At 45.6% G+C, this 16815-nt stretch overlaps 1 protein-coding gene across 1 annotated transcript in view; it reads left to right on the top strand.

Moving 5' to 3' along the window:
- Positions 1–16815, top strand: part of NSD2 (nuclear receptor binding SET domain protein 2) — a 58395-nt gene that overhangs the window by 7836 nt on the left and 33744 nt on the right. Inside the window, 3 exon segments of the mRNA XM_081812775.1 lie at positions 5343–5509; positions 6013–6495; positions 14553–14697. Coding sequence (XP_081668901.1) covers positions 5343–5509; positions 6013–6495; positions 14553–14697 — 795 coding nt within the window.

Below are 16815 nucleotides of genomic sequence, written 5' to 3'. Positions count from 1 at the left end.
TAACCAGCAGGAGTCCCATTAAGTCCCTTTCAGCAGTGTCCTTTTGACATGTCTCAGTCAGCCTTTGAGCACTTCTTACATGTGGCCCAATAAGATGTTCCATGCTCATTTTATACTTTGTTTGCCCTAGTCATGGAATCAGCCAGTTTCTTGAAGAAAACTTGGGTCTTTTTAGAAGACAGTGGTGTAGGGGTGCCTGGGTGGCTCAGATGGTTAAGTGTCTGCCTTCAGCTCAGGTCATGATCCCAGGGGCCTGCTCAGTGGAGAGCCTGCTTCTCCCTCTCCTTCTACTGCTCCCCCTGCTTGTGCTCTCTTGCTCTCTCTGTCAATTAAATAAATAAAATCTTAAAAAAAAAAAAAAAGACAGTGGTGTGTAGAAGCCCAGATCTGTGTGCCAGTTGTGTTCAGTGCTATGAGAGACAGAGAATTCACCAGGGATGTGTGAGGTAGGACTCCAGGCAGTACTGAGATCTGGCTCCAAGTAGAACTTTGGGTCCATTTATGATTCCTGTACACTTGGCCTGCAGCAACTCCATGGTGGGAGTAACATGGTGAGTAATGAGTATACTTTGGGGGTTTAGGCGTCCTTGTTGGGGAAGAACTAGGGACCTGAAGAAGGGGTGGCTTCTGGCATGGAGCTGGCTGAGCATGGGGGTCTTGTGAAGCAGGTTTTTCTTTTTTTTTTTTCCTGTGAGATGCAACTCCCTCACCTTACCCCCATCCCCATGCCAAATTTTATTTCCTTCTTTATTTTTATGTATGTAAACCTTTTTCTCCCACTTACCATGCTTGGATTTATAGATGTGCTTGAATTTGGATCTTAGTAACGCACTCAGATTTTAAAAATTGAAGTATAATATACATGCAGAAGAGAATACAACGTTGTATCATAAGCTGCAGCTCAATCCACACTCTTTTGAAAGTTCAAATTTCCTTTGAAAAGCTAAATGAATGAAAGGTTTAGTAGCATTTTTGTGATATATGGCGGTATAACTTGTCTTGCCTCCTGTCTATAAGGGCATCCAGATAGATGAGCAGCTTTGAGGCCTGACTCTTTAAATTGGGAACAGAAAATAAATGTATGTTTTAGATACTATACTGTGAAGAAAACGGAATTCTGTTGCATCCAGAGCTTCACCATCTTCTTGGCACACCTGCATCCCACTAGTCTTCTCATCAGATAACTGGGGTCAGGAGTCAAGTAATTATCTGTTGTGGAAAATTTTGTTGTCAACTTTTTCTGTTATGGAAGGGAACCCTCACTGCTTATTTCTAAATTCCAGCATTTTCTAAAAATATAGGTAATCTGGCTTTCTCATATCTTGGGTTATTTTATAGTATAATCTCCTTACTGATTTTTTCTTTTTTGCTTGTTCTCTCAGTTACTAAGAGAGGTGTGTTAAAATCATCCACTGTGATAGTGAATGTGCCTTTTTTTATTTGCAATTTTGTCAGTTTCTGCTTTACCTGTTTTGGTGCTCCAGTGCCCCCCAGGTACTAAACCAGGAAATTCAGGCATGGTGATGCTTGTCCTTTATTTCCTGTAGAATTTTGTGGTGTCATGTCCTTGTGATTTTGTCCCTGTGCTCTATTCTTGCTTCTGTAGGCACTTGTCTGCATTTTTTTTATGGCTTCTCTTCCTCCCTAGAGCTTCAGTTCCAAAGCAGCCTGTCTCTTTGTGGAGTCCATTCTGCATGCATGGGTGACTGCTGTTAATTCAAAGGATTCCATAGAATCTGGAGAGACTCTGGCTCAGTCTGGCCCAGAGGGTCAGGGGACCACCTTAACTCCACTGGGCCATTATGGGGAGGAAAGGATTGTAATGCAAAATTAGGTACCTGGGCTATTGGTGGAGGACAGGTTCTCTTAGAAGGGATTGTAGGTAGGGGGAATCAATGACAGGTGTTTTTGTACCAACCATGATTGATGAACATCAGAAATCACAGGAAGAAATAATTACTAATAAATGGTGGGACAACTGGTAGATATTCACCTCTCAACTTGAACCAGAGAAATTCATATGGATTAAAGAAACCCATAAAAAAGGGGAAAATTTGGGTTATATTGTTACCAAGTTTCTAGATAGGAAAGAACTTCGAAACTAATTACATTATTTTACAAACTTGGGATCAGACTACAGTATTCTTCTCTGCTTTTTTTCACCTGACCTGTAAAGAGCATTTTTTCTGTGTAATTATTTATAAAAAATAATGTAAGTTCATATTATTTCATCATATGCACCGTGACAGATTTTCTTCATTATGCAAATGCTGTGACATATGTTTATAGTCCTTTTCATGACCAAGGAAAGTTCTTTCAGAGTATTAAAGTAATGGAAGAAGTCACAAATCCCTTAACATATTTTTGAATCTCACCTATTGTAAAATCAAAGAAGTATACACACTTAAAAACAGCCCGAATTCTATTGAGAGGTTAGTAGTGAACTTAGAGCTAATTATTTTTAACTCTTTCAACATTTTCTTCTAGTTTTAATTACTATCTTTTGATTTATCATTTAGATATTTTCTGTTATGGAAGATGAAGACTGCTCTCTTCACTCATTTCTTTTCTTCCCACCCTCTGTTCTTTGGTGTTTTTTGTTTGTTTTAATTTTTAGCCTACCACCCACTCCAGGGGGCAAATTAACTCACTGTTTTTATTACATCAAACATAAATGTTTACATAATTTTGACTATGTAAATATCATTCAGTGAAAAGCAAATTGTGTTCTGTAATTGCATTTTCTTTTTTGTACAACTTTTTGTTTTTCTTGGAGTTAATTATTGCCTTTCTTTCTTTCTTCTTCTTCTTTTTTTTAATAGGCTCTACACCCAATGTGGGGCTTGGACCCACGACCCCGAGATCAAGAGTCCCATGCTCCACTGATGAGCCAGGCAGGCACCCCTGCTTTTCTTTTTAAAATCATATACTTTGCTATATAAGGCTATACAGCCTTATTATTATTATTTTTTTTCAAGTATTCATTTCTCTGTCCCTGAAACTCATCCTATTATATAGTTTCTCCCTTTGGGGGAAAAAGTGAAAACCTGTGTGTGATTACCATTTTCCTTTTCTGCTCCTTGGATCTCATCTTTAAAAAAAAAAAGATTACTTATTTATTTAGAGTGTGTGTGTGCGTGAGCAGGGGGAGGGGTAGGAGTAGAGGGAGAGAGAATCTCAAGCAGATTCTGTGCTGAGCCTCTGAGCGCAGAGCATGGAGCTCGCTGTAGAGCTTGATCCCAAGACCCCAAGATCATGACCTAAGCTGAAATCAAGAGTCAGACATTTAACCAACTGAGCCACCCAGGCACCCCTTGGATCTCATTTTTTAATCCGCTTTCCCTGCTGCTCAGATTTTCTTTTGGTATGGAAGAGTTCTTTTATCTTTTCTTCCCCTGGAACTCTCTCCTGGAATCTTCCATTTTCATGCTGCAATCTGTATTGCTGGCACTCTTAACCTTTTGCATAGTAGTAATCTTAGACTTTATTTTAAGATGCTTTCCTGAGTTACATGCGTTGTTTTCTGTGGCTCCACACTGCTCACTTTTGGTCAGTTTTCCTTTTTTGCTGGAGTATATTTTTGGGGTTCTAAGAAAGTGTGTATGAGAGGTAAATTTGATTCCCTGTCGTTCGGAGGATGCTACTTCTGTGTTTTCACACTTGATTGATGGTTTGGCTCAGTATAGAATTTTATGTTGAAAATAATTCTTTTCAGAATTTTGAAGGTATTACAGCATTTCCCTCTAGCATCCGGGGCTGCTCTTGAAGTACCTTGTTATTCTACTTTTTATTCCATTAACGTGGAAGCTGCCCTTGTCCCCTCCCCCAACACCTTAAATGTCAGAAAGACGTGCATTGGTATGGGTATTGGATGAGGCACTTAGGATTGTTTTAGTTCTGAGATATGGTCTTGTGTTCATTCTTTGACAGCTTTCTCTGTTTCTCTCTCTAGAAGAACAGTTATTTGGGTATGGTACTTCCTGGATTGATCCTATAGGTTTCTTACGGGAGTAGATGTTTTTCACCTTATTTTTCTTTCTGGGAGATTTCTTAACTTACCTTCCAAGCTTTCTTGCTGATTTTTTTTTCGTAATTGTATTTTAAAGTTTCCAGTAGCTCTTTTTCTTCTCTTTTCATAGCAAACTAGACTTTTTCTTTGTCAGGTGTCCTCTCTTCCTGGTGTTTTGTGTGTGTGGCCTTGCAGAGACTGCTTATTTCTATGTGTCTTGGGCTCATTTTTGCTGGGGGCTTCCCTGGGTCCTGTGGGTCCTTGACGCTGTATTTGTGTTTGAGAGGGTACCACTCAGAGCTGCTGCAGCCTGTATGTGGGGAGAATGTTAGCTCATTTTAGAGGGGCCAGCTGGTCGTTGGCCATTTAGTTGGGAGGATCTCCAAAAGACTCAATGGAGAGGTTTTTCCTCTTGGATGTGTTGGTTCTTTAGGAAGTGTTCTTGGATTTCTTGTGACCGGCATTCTCTATGAAGGAGCAGGGGCTGGTAGTCCTCCTATGGAGATCCCCTTTTCTTGTTCCACTTGGTACAGAGATCTGACTTCTAACGCAGAGCTTGAACTCACAGCCCTGAGATCAAGACCTGAGCTGAGCTCAGGAGTCGGATGCTTAACTGACTGAGCCACCCAGGCATACTGAAATCTGACCTTTTATCCAGCTTGCTTGTTTTCAACCTCACTCTTCCTCAGCCGAAAATGGCATCTCCTCTCTTGGATTTTGGGATCAGGTGTCTCTTTCCTCACCCACCTCCCTTCTGGCTGCACTGTAGGATGTGGCTTCTTCCTTTATTCTAAGAGGAACAGCAGTAGACATCTGAGGAGTTACCCTGTGACCTCATGGCTGCCCTCAGAGGTCATTGGTGCCCTAATTCCCCCTGTAAGCATTGTGAGTGAGTAGCCAGCCCAAGGTTGCCCAGCTGGTAGGTGGTGAGGTTGGGATTTGAACTCAGGCTGTCTGACACCAGTCTCTGTCCCTTCATTGCTGCATAGGCACCTCTCTGTTGAATGGCCCTTTTGCTGCTGTCGTCTCTTGGCCTTCTTTATTTGGTAATCTTTTTAAGTGGATCTTGGAAGGAAGGAGATGTCCACTTTCTTTCCTAGTTTAATTTGAATCTTATCTGAGTCCCTCATAAATGCGTCTCCTTTCTCTTTGACACGGAGCATGGTGGGGATAAAAAGAGTAGGACTTTTTTCGAGGTTAGCAGACTCAAACAGCACCAAATAAAACGACCTCAAAGCAGCTTCCAGCTTCATATCAGTAATTATTAATAGACTTGCCTAATTTCATCTGAAATTCTAACTTTCAAGTTCTAACATTTTATTTTAAAAACTAGGTCAGAAAAAGAGTGCACGCCAGTATCACGTACAGTTCTTTGGTGATGCCCCAGAAAGAGCTTGGATATTTGAGAAGAGCCTTGTAGCTTTTGAAGGAGAAGGACAGTTTGAAAAATTATGCCAGGAAAGTGCCAAGCAGGCACCCACGAAAGCTGAGAAGATTAAGGTGATAGATGTTCCTTAAGTATAATTTTAGACCAAAACTTTAATTTTCATTCTTATTTATCTTTTTTGAAATTATGGTTGCTTGATTTATTATAATGGCTTATGTCTGTCATTATTTAACTTTGCCCAAGTACACTGTGTTACAAAACATGACAAGTTTCCTTAGGAACAGTTTATTCGTTTTACCCATTTGATGATAGAGATAATTTGTTTTATAACTTTTATTCTTCCTGTATATATAAAAATATAAAAAATGTTATATATAATATATATTATGTGATATACATATTACATTAGTTAAATGTGATTGGAATTGACTTCCTGTTTAAAGAAATAGTAGTTATTATATTGGGCTAAATTCTGTCTAAAACCTTCAAGTTAATTGGTTTTTATAGTTTTTGATTTCTAAATTTATCTGGAATTATAAAAGTATCCTTTTTTTAAAGTGGGTTACTTTTTTGTTTGTATAATGAAACTTACAATGTCTTATGTTTTTCTTTTCAGCTGTTGAAACCTATTTCAGGGAAATTGAGGGCCCAGTGGGAAATGGGCATCGTTCAAGCAGAAGAAGCTGCAAGCATGTCGGTAGAGGAGCGGAGAGCTAAGTTCACTTTCCTCTACGTGGGGGACCAGCTTCATCTCAACCCTCACGTAGCTAAGGAGGCAAGCATTGCTGTGGAGTCTCCGGGACAAATGGTAGAATCCTCAGGAGTCATTGAAGAAGCTGCTGATAACCCCAAGTCCATGAGAGAAGAGGGCATTCCCATCAAGAGAAGGCGGAGAGCCAAGCTGTCTAGTTCTGCCGAAAACCAAGAAAGTGACCCTGGGACGGTAAAGAGTACTCCTCAGAAGATGGCAGAAGCCGATCCCAAGAGAGGAGTAGGGTCTCCTCCTGGAAGGAAGAAGACCACGGCCTCTGCTCCACGAAGCAGGAAGGGAGATGCAGCGTCCCAGTTTTTGGTTTTCTGTCAGAAGCACAGGGATGAGGTGGGTACTGTGATGGGTTCTCAGGTGTTGTGTATTTATTCTGGGGAGTTCCTGAATTTGAGGAACATCCCTTCAGTGCTCTTTCTCTGTTTCTCAGCATTATCAGCACAGTCTGTAGTGAGCCTGGCAGAGTTTTTCGATCTAATAAATAAGTATTGTTAGAGAGCAGCCATTTTCACCCTTGGGGGCAAAGATGCTTGCCTCTGCACTCTTGGTTACGAAAATGTCTCTCCCATGGTGGGTGAGAAGATACCAGGGACAGGGATATATCAATGATGAAAGCATTTGAACACTTTCCTTAATTGTCGTCGTAGAATATGGCATCTTTTAGTACGTTGTAAAGCTTGATTGTAAAGAACTGAAGGGATTAAGCGCCTGTTTTTTTTGTTATGTTCAATAGTACTTGAAGTGAGTGGATCGGTAGGGCTTTTCTCAGTAATGTAAAGTTGGTGTAATGTGAGAAAATCAAGTATGTGATTCACTGTGTTGCAGATTAAATGATCCTCTCAGTAGATGAAGAAAAGGCAATTTGATAAATTTCACTGCTCTTTGATACGAAGTTAGCAAGCCAGAATTGGAAGGTGACTTCCTTAATCTCTTGAAGAGTATCAATCAGAAACTTTCAGTAAGCATCATACTTACTAATAAAACTTTAGAATCATTCTCTTTAAAATTGTGGACAAGACTAGATGCCTTTCTTTAACCGCTTACCTTAAGTGTTGCAGAGAAAATACTAGCCAGTACAGTAAGATAAGGGAAAGGAATGAAAAAGGCATAATTGTAAAGGAAGAAATAAAGCTGCCGTTGTTTGCAGAGGTCTGTGTGGAAAACTTAAGAGAATCTACAGAAAATATTTAGAATTAATAAGAGTTCACTAGGACTGGTGGATGTAAGATCAGTATACAAGAACAGCAGCAAAGAGGAAACGTAGTATTAAGACAGATACCATTTGGAGCGCCTGGCTGGCTCAGTTGGTAGAGTATGTGACTCTTGATCTCGGAGTTACGAGTTTGAGCCCCACTTAAAAATAAAATCTTAAGGAAAAAAAAAAAGACATACCATTTATGAGTGCAACAAAAAATAAGGTACCAAGAAATAAATATAACACAATATGTATAACTTTGGAGAAAAATAATGCTTGGTACTTTAGCGGACCTAAATAAACAGACATGTTAATGGATAGGAAGGTTCAGTATTCTGAAGTTGAAGTTGTCAGTTCTCCTTATATCAAACTATAAATTTTGTATAATCCTAATAAAACTCCCAATAGGAATTTCTTTGCACTTTTTAAGTGGATGATAAAGAGCCTCATCTGAAGACTTGCCCTGTCCCATAGGAAGTTCTGTTGCTAGAAGCAGGGATGTTTGTGCCTCGGATGTTCAGGGCAGCAGCAGCACCCCGAGTAGAGCCCGGAAGCAGACTCTTGAGCATGTGGAAGCAGATGGGAAAGGGGTGCAGACAGCTGGACAGGCTGGCTGCTCAGGATGGGCACTGGGACCACCCCAGTGGTTTCACAGCTCAGCTCCTGTGGAACAGCTTTGTGCTTTGGGAGAGGGGAGGGTTTCTTAAGCCAAACTGATCATAGATCGTTGAGGAGCTATGAAAGTGTATGTGCCAAGGACACCATGAACACGATGAAAGGATGAATGGTGTGTACAAGCTCAAATGATCCTGAAGGCTGTGAAAATGGCAATTTCTAGAAAAGTCTGGACAGCCAGTGCATCCATGAAGAGATGCTGCTCAGCCCATTGGCAGCCAGGGCGCTGCAGATGATAGTTGTGATGAGGGTGGTCTCCCCAGCCCCCAGGTGAGCAGCACAAGCCAGTGCCGCAGGAACGCTGAGCAGCAGTGAGAACCCCCATCCTTTCTTCCACCTGGTTTCAAGAGAAATTAGGCAATATATAGTGGAATTGAAGATGCGTGTTTTTTATGTATTATGATGTCGCGCCCAAGGAGACGGCACAGCGCTCGAAGCTGGAAGGCTGTGAAAGGAGCGCCAGCGGTGCTGTGCCCCTACAGCAGGACTCCGGGCACCAGTGCCGTGAGCCCACTGGCGGTCCAGGGGGAGGGCAGCGTGCTGACGGCTGTGCACACCCCATCCCGTTCTGTGAAGTGTGAGGAGTGTAGCGTAGCCACCTGTTTTACCACCTGTCTACCTACATCCATCCCAGAAGAGTAGACGTGTAGCTGTGAATGTGTGTCCTCTGTTTCAGAGCTGAGACGTCTTCCCAAGGAAGGTGGAGGAGCCGTGGCCACTGCCGGGTTTGAGACGGTGCAGAGCACTGAGCAGTGTGAGCAGCTACCACACTGGGCCTGCTGCAGGCCAGGGGCTCCAGTGGCACGCTCTGAATGTGCACCCCCGTGTCGACAGCGGATGCCTATCGTGGTTGCTGGAGAGCTTCATGCTCTGGGACAGCCAGCTGCGCTCCAGCCTGTTCCTAGTCTGTGTCTCCATGGTCTCTCCACTCATTTGAAATTATGAGAGAAAAGTGGGTGCCTGAGAATTCAAGCCACTTTACAAAGACCACCCTTTTTGCTTTTGGGGACCCAAATCGCTCTCAGATGGCCTTTCTAGTACTAAGAAATGTGCCAAGAACAAACAGAAGCCTGTCACTCCGGACACTGCTGACAGGCTGTGGCCTGAAGGCTGACACATGGGTGAGGTGCTCTGCCCTCAAGGAGCCGTGCCTCTGCTCTGGAGCTCTCTGGCTCTGAGCGCCCTCCAAAGCCCGTTCTGTACAGTGTGGCCACTGGCGTCCTGCTACATGCAACAACCAAACTGAAGGTGTACAGTTAAAATTCAGTTCTGCATTAAAGACAGGTGCTCTGCCCTGCTCTTCCCTGCTTGTACCCAGTCTCTGTAGGGCTGAGGGGCAGTGTGAGGCCCATGGGCCCCCTCCCTCCCAGCTGGGCTCAGGTGCTAGTTGATTTTGAGTAATTACGTGTTGTCAGAAGAGTGATGATGGCGGGATGCTCTTTTAACTGGTTCAGTTACTTTGTTTTTATTACAAGTGTGTATGTGCTGGTTCTGTAATAAGTAATCCTAGACTCCAGTTGAGAATAATCTGGGTCTTTCTAGGTTGTGTTTTCCTTTTGGGAGGTAGTGGTGACTCCGAGGATGGTTTTTGTTTGGTTGTTGATTGATTAATCAATGCCCAACTCTTGAGGAACAGCATTGGATGGAGACTTCCCTCTGCTTCCTGGACCCCCCTTTTCTAGGGTCACTAGATAGAAGACTATGACTATCAAGGACATTTGGCTGCCACTTGACTTTTTTTTGAGGTCCAGCTTCTTGCAAATGAAGGAAAGTGTTATGCTTTGTGAAATGTATTGAGTTCTTCATTAACGTGTTTTGTTTGTTCATCTTTGTCCATCAGGCTCAGCTTAGATGTGCAGCTCACAAGTGTGTTCTGTGGTGTTCTGGAATACAGTTAGAGGGGCTGCAGGTGGGGCAATGAGTTTGCTGGAAGACAACGTCCACAGTGGGATGTAGGCCCACTGATGAGGACCTGGGTGGGACGAGGGTGGGGGGGACTCTGTTTGCAGGCAAGGAGGCGAGAGCAGCAGCTGGGGGATCCCCACTGTGATGAACAGCGCAGGAAGAATTTACTGAAGGCTTCAAGCATCAGCAGCAATGTCATTGACTACTGATGTGTGTGGTCTCCATTTCCCATTTTTAAAGAATCTTTTCCACCTTCTCTGGTCCTAATTTTTACACATGCATTAGAGTTGAACCATGCAATATGTCTCCATTCTTTGTATATATATTCGTGTCAGTTATGTAGTGTTGCATAACACATGACCTCAAAACTAACTGCCTTAAAACAACAACACACATGGACTCTTGGACAGTTTCTGTGGGTCAGGAATTGGGGAGCAGCTTAGCTGGGTGGTTCTGACTCAGAATGTCCCATGAGGTCCCAGTTGAGATGTTGGCTGGGGCTGCATCGTCTAAAAGCTTGACTGGGGCTGGAGGGTCTTCTTCTGAGGTGCTGTCCTGCTGTTGCCTGTGGGAGGCCTCACCGTGTGGTCCTCTGCATGGGGTGGCTGGGTGTCCTCATAGCACAGAGGCTGGCTTCTCATGGAGCAGGTGATCCGAGAGAGGGCAGGGTGAGGTCTTACGGAAGTCTTAGACCTGACAAACTGTATGCCACTGCTTCTACACTGTGCAGTGGCTACACTGGCCAGTGCTGTTCAGTAGGGAGGCAGGAGTACCAGGAGTTGAGGCGTGAGCTGTAGGGGACTGTAGCCATCTCAGAAGTCTAAAAGGCGCACAGAGCTCTCAAAGGATGTGTGAGGCGACAGGTGGGCTGAGGGCAGGGAGTGCGATCTCTGAGGAGCGCTCTGAATCTTTGTAGTGGTAACAGTTCAATCAGCACAGTGTGTGAGCTTGTGGGTATTTGGTTTTCCATATTTTTTGTATGTCTGAGATAGTTTATTAAAAATCGGGGCACCTGTGTGGCTCAATCGGTTAAGTGCCCGCCTTTGGCTCAGGTCGTGATCTCAGGGTCCTGGGATCGAGTCCTGCATCGGGCTCTCTGCTCAGCGGGAAGTCTGCTTCTCCCTCTCCCTCTGTGCTCATGTGCTCTCTCTCTCTCTCTCTCTTTTTCTCTTTCTCAAATAAATAAAATCTTAAAAAAATATTTATGGTTGGGGCTCCTGGGTGACTCAGTCAGTTGAGTGTCCCAACTCTTGGATTCGGCTTAGGTCAGGATCTCAGGGTCCTGAGATGGAGTCCCACGTTGGGCTCTGCACTCAGTGGGGGGTCTACTTGAAGATTCTCTCTCCTTCTCCCTCTGCCCCTGCCCCTGCTTGCACACATGCTCTCTTTCTCTGTCTCTCAAATAAATAAATCTTTTTTTAAAAAAGATTTATTTATTTATTCATTTATGTATTTATTTATTTATTTGACAGAACAAGCGAGAGCACAAGTCGGGTCCGGGAGGGACAGAGGGAGAAGCCAACTCCCTGCTGAGCAGGGAGCCTGACGTGGGGCTCCATCCCAGGACCCTGGGATCATGACCTGAGCTGAAGGCAGATGCTTAACGACTGAGCCACCCAGGCGCCCCACAAATAAATAAATTTTTTAAAAAATATGGAAGTAGCCACTACTGAGTGCTTACCATCTGTAAGACACATTGCCAGTATGTTACTGTGAAAAATTATATTCAATTCTCATAAAGGCCTTTCGAGGTTGGCGTAAACTATCCCTGTCTCACAGCTAGCTACCCTGAACTCAGATATGTAAAGTGACTCTCCTTTACCAGTAGGAGGACACAGGCAGGAAGAAGGACTGGGACTTGGCCCGAATAATCACGTGTGTGTGCGTGCGTGCGTGTGTGTGCACGCACGAGCACGCACAGAACGTGTAAGCATTGTACTGCACTGCTTCCCTGATGAAACCCATCGACTTCAGTGAGCAGCCAATGCCTTATTAACCTAAAATGAAGATGGAGATACTCTGCGCCCCCACTGGAGTACACAGTATATGGTTAGGGATGAAGAATAAGCAGATGGTCCTCCAGAAGGTGAGCACTGTGGGTGGGATGGTGACTGCTTTGACCTTTTTATTTTCTGTCCCTAGCACAGAATGTTCCTTGAATGAATGAGTGAGCGAGTAAATATAGCATTGTAGCTGAAATTAAAAGCGTGATCCAAAGTCAGCCTGGTGGAAGAAAATGTTTCAGGGAGAGAGATGGAGCCTGCCATTGTGCCCCTGAGTGCAGAGTTGTTCAGGGAGTGATGAAAGTGGGGTGAGGATGGGTTCCAGGTTATGGGGGGCCATGGAAGACATTGCCAAGTGGCAGGGACCCTACCCTACATGTGGGCTGGGCTGTGGTCCCTCTGGTTGCAAGGAGGGAGACCTTTTAGGATGCGAATGTCAGCAGGTAGATGGATAGGACTGAAAGGCAGGAGGCTGGTTGCTGAAACCATAGCCATCTCGTTGGGGTGGATACAAAGATGTTCAGGAGTAGAGCTGGCCAGCCTGGCATGGATTTAGGTGCAAGGGGAAGGGGGCTTCAAGGAGGATTCAGGAGTCTTGTTTGATGAAGCAGCTGTGAACACTGCTAGGATTCATTCTGTTTGAGGATATTGTACTCAGGGGTGGGTGACCAAGGAGGGTGGTGGGTCCACAAATGCATGTGCTAATCTTGAGGAATCTTTAAGTGGAGAGTTCCAGAAGGCAATTGTCCTGTGACTTTGAAACTCTGCACAGAAACCTTTGTTGCATGAAGGTCTGAGACCTTTGATGCTTGAAATGTTGGGGCTGCTGAGCTCACCCTCCTGAAGGATGGGCAGGCAGGACAGAATCCTGCTGGGCCAAGAGGTGAGGATGCCCTGCCCCAAGATGAGAGGAGGAAGCAGGTGTGTGGGGGGCCGGGACTGCCATGGCAGGGGCAAGGTGGGAATGGTGACAGTTCACAAGGGGCACCGAGGAGAACACCTGGTGGAACACTGGAGCCCAGAGCTGAACTTTGAATTGCAGAAGGCGTTCTCGGGCTGTGAGGACACTGAAGGGCAGGATGATTGTGTAGGTGGTTGTTGATCCACATCTGAAAATGCACATGCTCTGAGATGCGAGGGTGGGTGGAAGTTGGTGGTGTGCCAGTGTCCATCAGGGCCAGGGAGGACACGATGAGGTGTGGGGGACACGGGAGGCTATAGGAAGCCGTCTGCAGTGACCACGTTGTGAGTGGGGGTTTGCATTTTGGGGCGGAGGTTACCTTCGTTGGTTGGGCAGGTGGTGGATCTCGGTGGTAATAGTGACCAGCAGGATTAACTCGTTGATTCCTTATCACTGCCAGGTGAAGTGTTAGCAGCCCCACATCACAGAGGGGGAGACACCTTCACTTACCCAAGTTCACAGAGCTGCCACGTGGGGGAGCCACATGCGAATCTGGGGTCTGGCTCCAAAGCATGCTGGCTAGTGCTCAGAATCAGGCAGCAGACCTTTTTGAGAGGGCCTCCAGGGCAGTTGAGGCCTGTGTTACTTCAGCTCTGCTGTTGTAGCAGGAGAACAGCCCTAGAAAACAGGTAAAGGGGTGCTTGTGGCTGCTTCCCGTAGAACTTTATCTGTGAACGCTGATGCTTGAATTTCCTGTAATTTTTATGTGCTAGGAAATATTCTTCTGACTTTTTTTTCCAACCGTTTAAGAATGTAAAATCAATTCTTAGTTCATGGACCATATAAAAACAGGAGGTGGGGCGGGTTTGGCTTGCCAGCCATCGTTTGTCCACCTCTGTGCCCCTGCTGTTGAGAGCTCTGAAGCTTGGGTGCACATGAGAGCCCCAGAGAGTCTTGAAAACACTGATGCCAGACCCAGAGAATGAACTGGCCTTGGGTGGGACCTGAACACCAGAGGTTTTAAAACTTCTCTGGTTGTTAGTGTGCAGACAAGGCTGTGGGCCCATGGATCATCTGCAGACCTTGGGAAAATGCAGGTTCCTGGTTGGCAAGTCTGGGGTGGGGCCTGAGGTCCTCATTTCTAGCATGCTTCCGGGGTGCTGATGCTGGCAGTCCCAGCATGGCTGGAGGGCCATGCAGGGGGCTTGTCTCTGTGTGCTGGCCTGCACTGTGAGGCATCATGGTGTGCTCCTTGGCCTGCCATCTGTACCATCCTTCCAGAGCATGTACCTGAGAGATGGAGGGTGTATGCTGCAGCAAATGAGAAAGCCAAGCTAAGACTTCACCCGTGTTGACAGGCACTTGTCCTACCACTGATTTTTCAAGGATGCCTAGATAATTGTAACTTGTAATAATTTAGTGATTTTGGAAAAGTGTATTTTTTCCTCTTACCACTTACTGTTTCCTGCCTTGACATAAATACAGTTGAATTCTTTTCACCAGCACTGTTTTTATTTATGAGCTTTCAATGGGTTATAGCATCAGATAATCACTAATTTTCTTTGAAGCTTTTATGGGGCATTGTCCCATGATGGAATAAATACACCACATGCTGAGTTCCCAAGGGCTGTGCATTGGATTTTGTGCAAAACAAAACCCAGGTTAGCTGTAGGTATGTGGCCTTCTGACCCCACCTTTCCTGTGTCCACAGGTTGTTGCCGAGCACCCAGACGCCTCAGGTGAGGAGATTGAAGAGCTGCTTGGATCCCAGTGGGACATGCTCAACGAGAAACAGAAAGCGCGCTATAACACAAAGTTTGCCCTAGTGGCCTCTTCCCAGTCTGAAGAAGACTCTGGTAAACGTAAAGCTGTACTAGCGTACTCTGCTTCGTTGTGATGTGTGTGTCGTGTAGCCAGCTGAGCTCCGGCCTGGGAACTGTAGAGAAGCGTGGCCGCTCCCCGCAGCTCTGACCCCTGGTGCTTGGGCCAGCAGCCAGAGTGCGTGTGGTCACAATAAAGCAACCTCTGCTGTCTGCATTTTCTCCCTCGTTGTCGTGAGAGCTGCTCAGTGTGATCCTCTGTCTGGCCTGTGAGCCCAAGTGGAGCGGGCACTCTAGCCTTTGCAGCCGATGGGGTGGTGTGAGGGGGGGGGGACACAAGAAGGAAAGGAGCCTAGGCGGTCTCTAGGACTCCAGGCTTACATGATGTGGTAGCGTCAGACTGCAGGCACGTGGCCCCACGGTGATGCCCTCCCGGCAGGAAGTACGCCTGCACCTCAGGAGGTTCTCACCTCTGCAGGTGGGGGGCTCTGGACCTGGGAGCAGGGAGGGCGTTCCTGGCCTGTTTGCTTGAGAGCTCACAGGGTGAGGAAGGTGACTGTGGACTGACCTTAAGTGTGGCTGTCCTCTGGTTCTTCTTAGACCTTCAGTTTAAAAAACAAAAAATGCTACTTTGCTTTGGTCATTGGAAAGAGAAGGGAGGCTTAACACTGTTAAGCTTGGAGAGAACCTGTAACAGCGGTCAGATGTGTCATGCGTGCGTGGTTGGACATGTGTCATGGAAAACCGACATTTCTAACATGAAAATATATGGTTATCAATTTAAAATACAACACAATTCTGTATCTCTCAAGGTTCATGACTGAAGAGTTTTGGAGAGGCCAAATACAAAGTGTTTCAGGACTTACCTAAAAGGAGACCAAGACCCAGAAGTCATTGCACTAGTCACTGTGTGCACTGGCCTGTGCTTCTAGACTGCTTCTAGACCAGTCCTGCGTGCATCCGACTCTTTCTGCGCATGCACTTATGCAACCTTCCTGTTTGTTCACAGATGCTGTGGATGTTAGGCCTTTCTAGATCGCCACATCAACTGTCTCTTATGTTAATATTGAATTTTGTTCAATTCAGCATTTGTTGCAAATACTATAATTCAGAATAGCGAGGATGTTCTGGATTTGTGCATTTTCTTTAAAAGGCAGACGTTCACTTGACTCTTCCTCAGCACACTGGATCTAGAAGAGTGGGCCTTTTCAATGACTGGCTTATTTAAGAATGAGTCAGGTTTTCCTGAAGCCAGATTTAACTACCCTTCAAGAGTTAAGTGTGACTGTGATTGTGTGTACTGAGTACTTAGCAGACAGGAGGACAGGGTTGCTTTCCACTCTCAGTGTATGTCAGGTGTGTGCTTGTCCTGGAGGCCTTCTAGCCTCCCTTTTGGGGGCCCCCAATGCCGATAGCCAGGATGATGGGCCGTGTCAGTGGCATCAGCTGTCCCATGGCCTCAGTGTGAGGAGTTCAAACAGATGCCCACATTGCCTACGTCTGTATGAAACGCCTGCTTTCTTATTTTGGGTGCAGGGGGAGGTTCTTAGGTAAAGGACTGTGACATCATCTCACCTGTGTGAAGGTGAGGTGGCAGTTGCTGCTCACAGGTATCTATAGCTCAGTGGACAGCTGTTGATGAGGTTGGGCAAACCGGATTGAGGAGGTTCCGGCAGGTCAGGCTGGCTCTGCCCTATGCTGGTTATGCTTGGTGAGCTGCGGAGCAGACCCCACTGCTCTGCAGGCCTCTTCCCGGTGGGCCCCTATGGCCAGCCTACAGTGCTGGGGGGGCGTAGTGTATGTAGGCGGGCTCACACTGTTCTAGGACTGGCAGTTTCTGAGGGTCTAGTAATAGACCCTCACCACCTCCGCCTGTGGTGAGGCCCTGGGCAGAGTGACCAGGGTGTGGCCAGCTGCACCTCCTTCTGAGGCACTGTTGGATGCCACACTCCTGGCTGTGCTGCTCTGTCCCTCCTGGTAGTAAGGTTTGAGGATGACACCGCCCTCCCACCAGGTGTCTGACGAACAGTCCAGGGATAAACCCGGAACCTCTGTAAAACAGTCATGCAAATGGAAATACTGGATTTGTGCTTGAAATAAACATTGGTGTGTTCAAATTAATCACCTCTCTAGAATTTGCACTCTTACCTTATT

Source organism: Leptonychotes weddellii, chromosome 2 (assembly GCF_054177405.1).
Source record: "Leptonychotes weddellii isolate Sample4059 chromosome 2, ASM5417740v2, whole genome shotgun sequence".
Taxonomy (NCBI): domain Eukaryota; kingdom Metazoa; phylum Chordata; class Mammalia; order Carnivora; family Phocidae; genus Leptonychotes; species Leptonychotes weddellii.
This window is presented reverse-complemented; position numbering and strand designations above follow the sequence as displayed.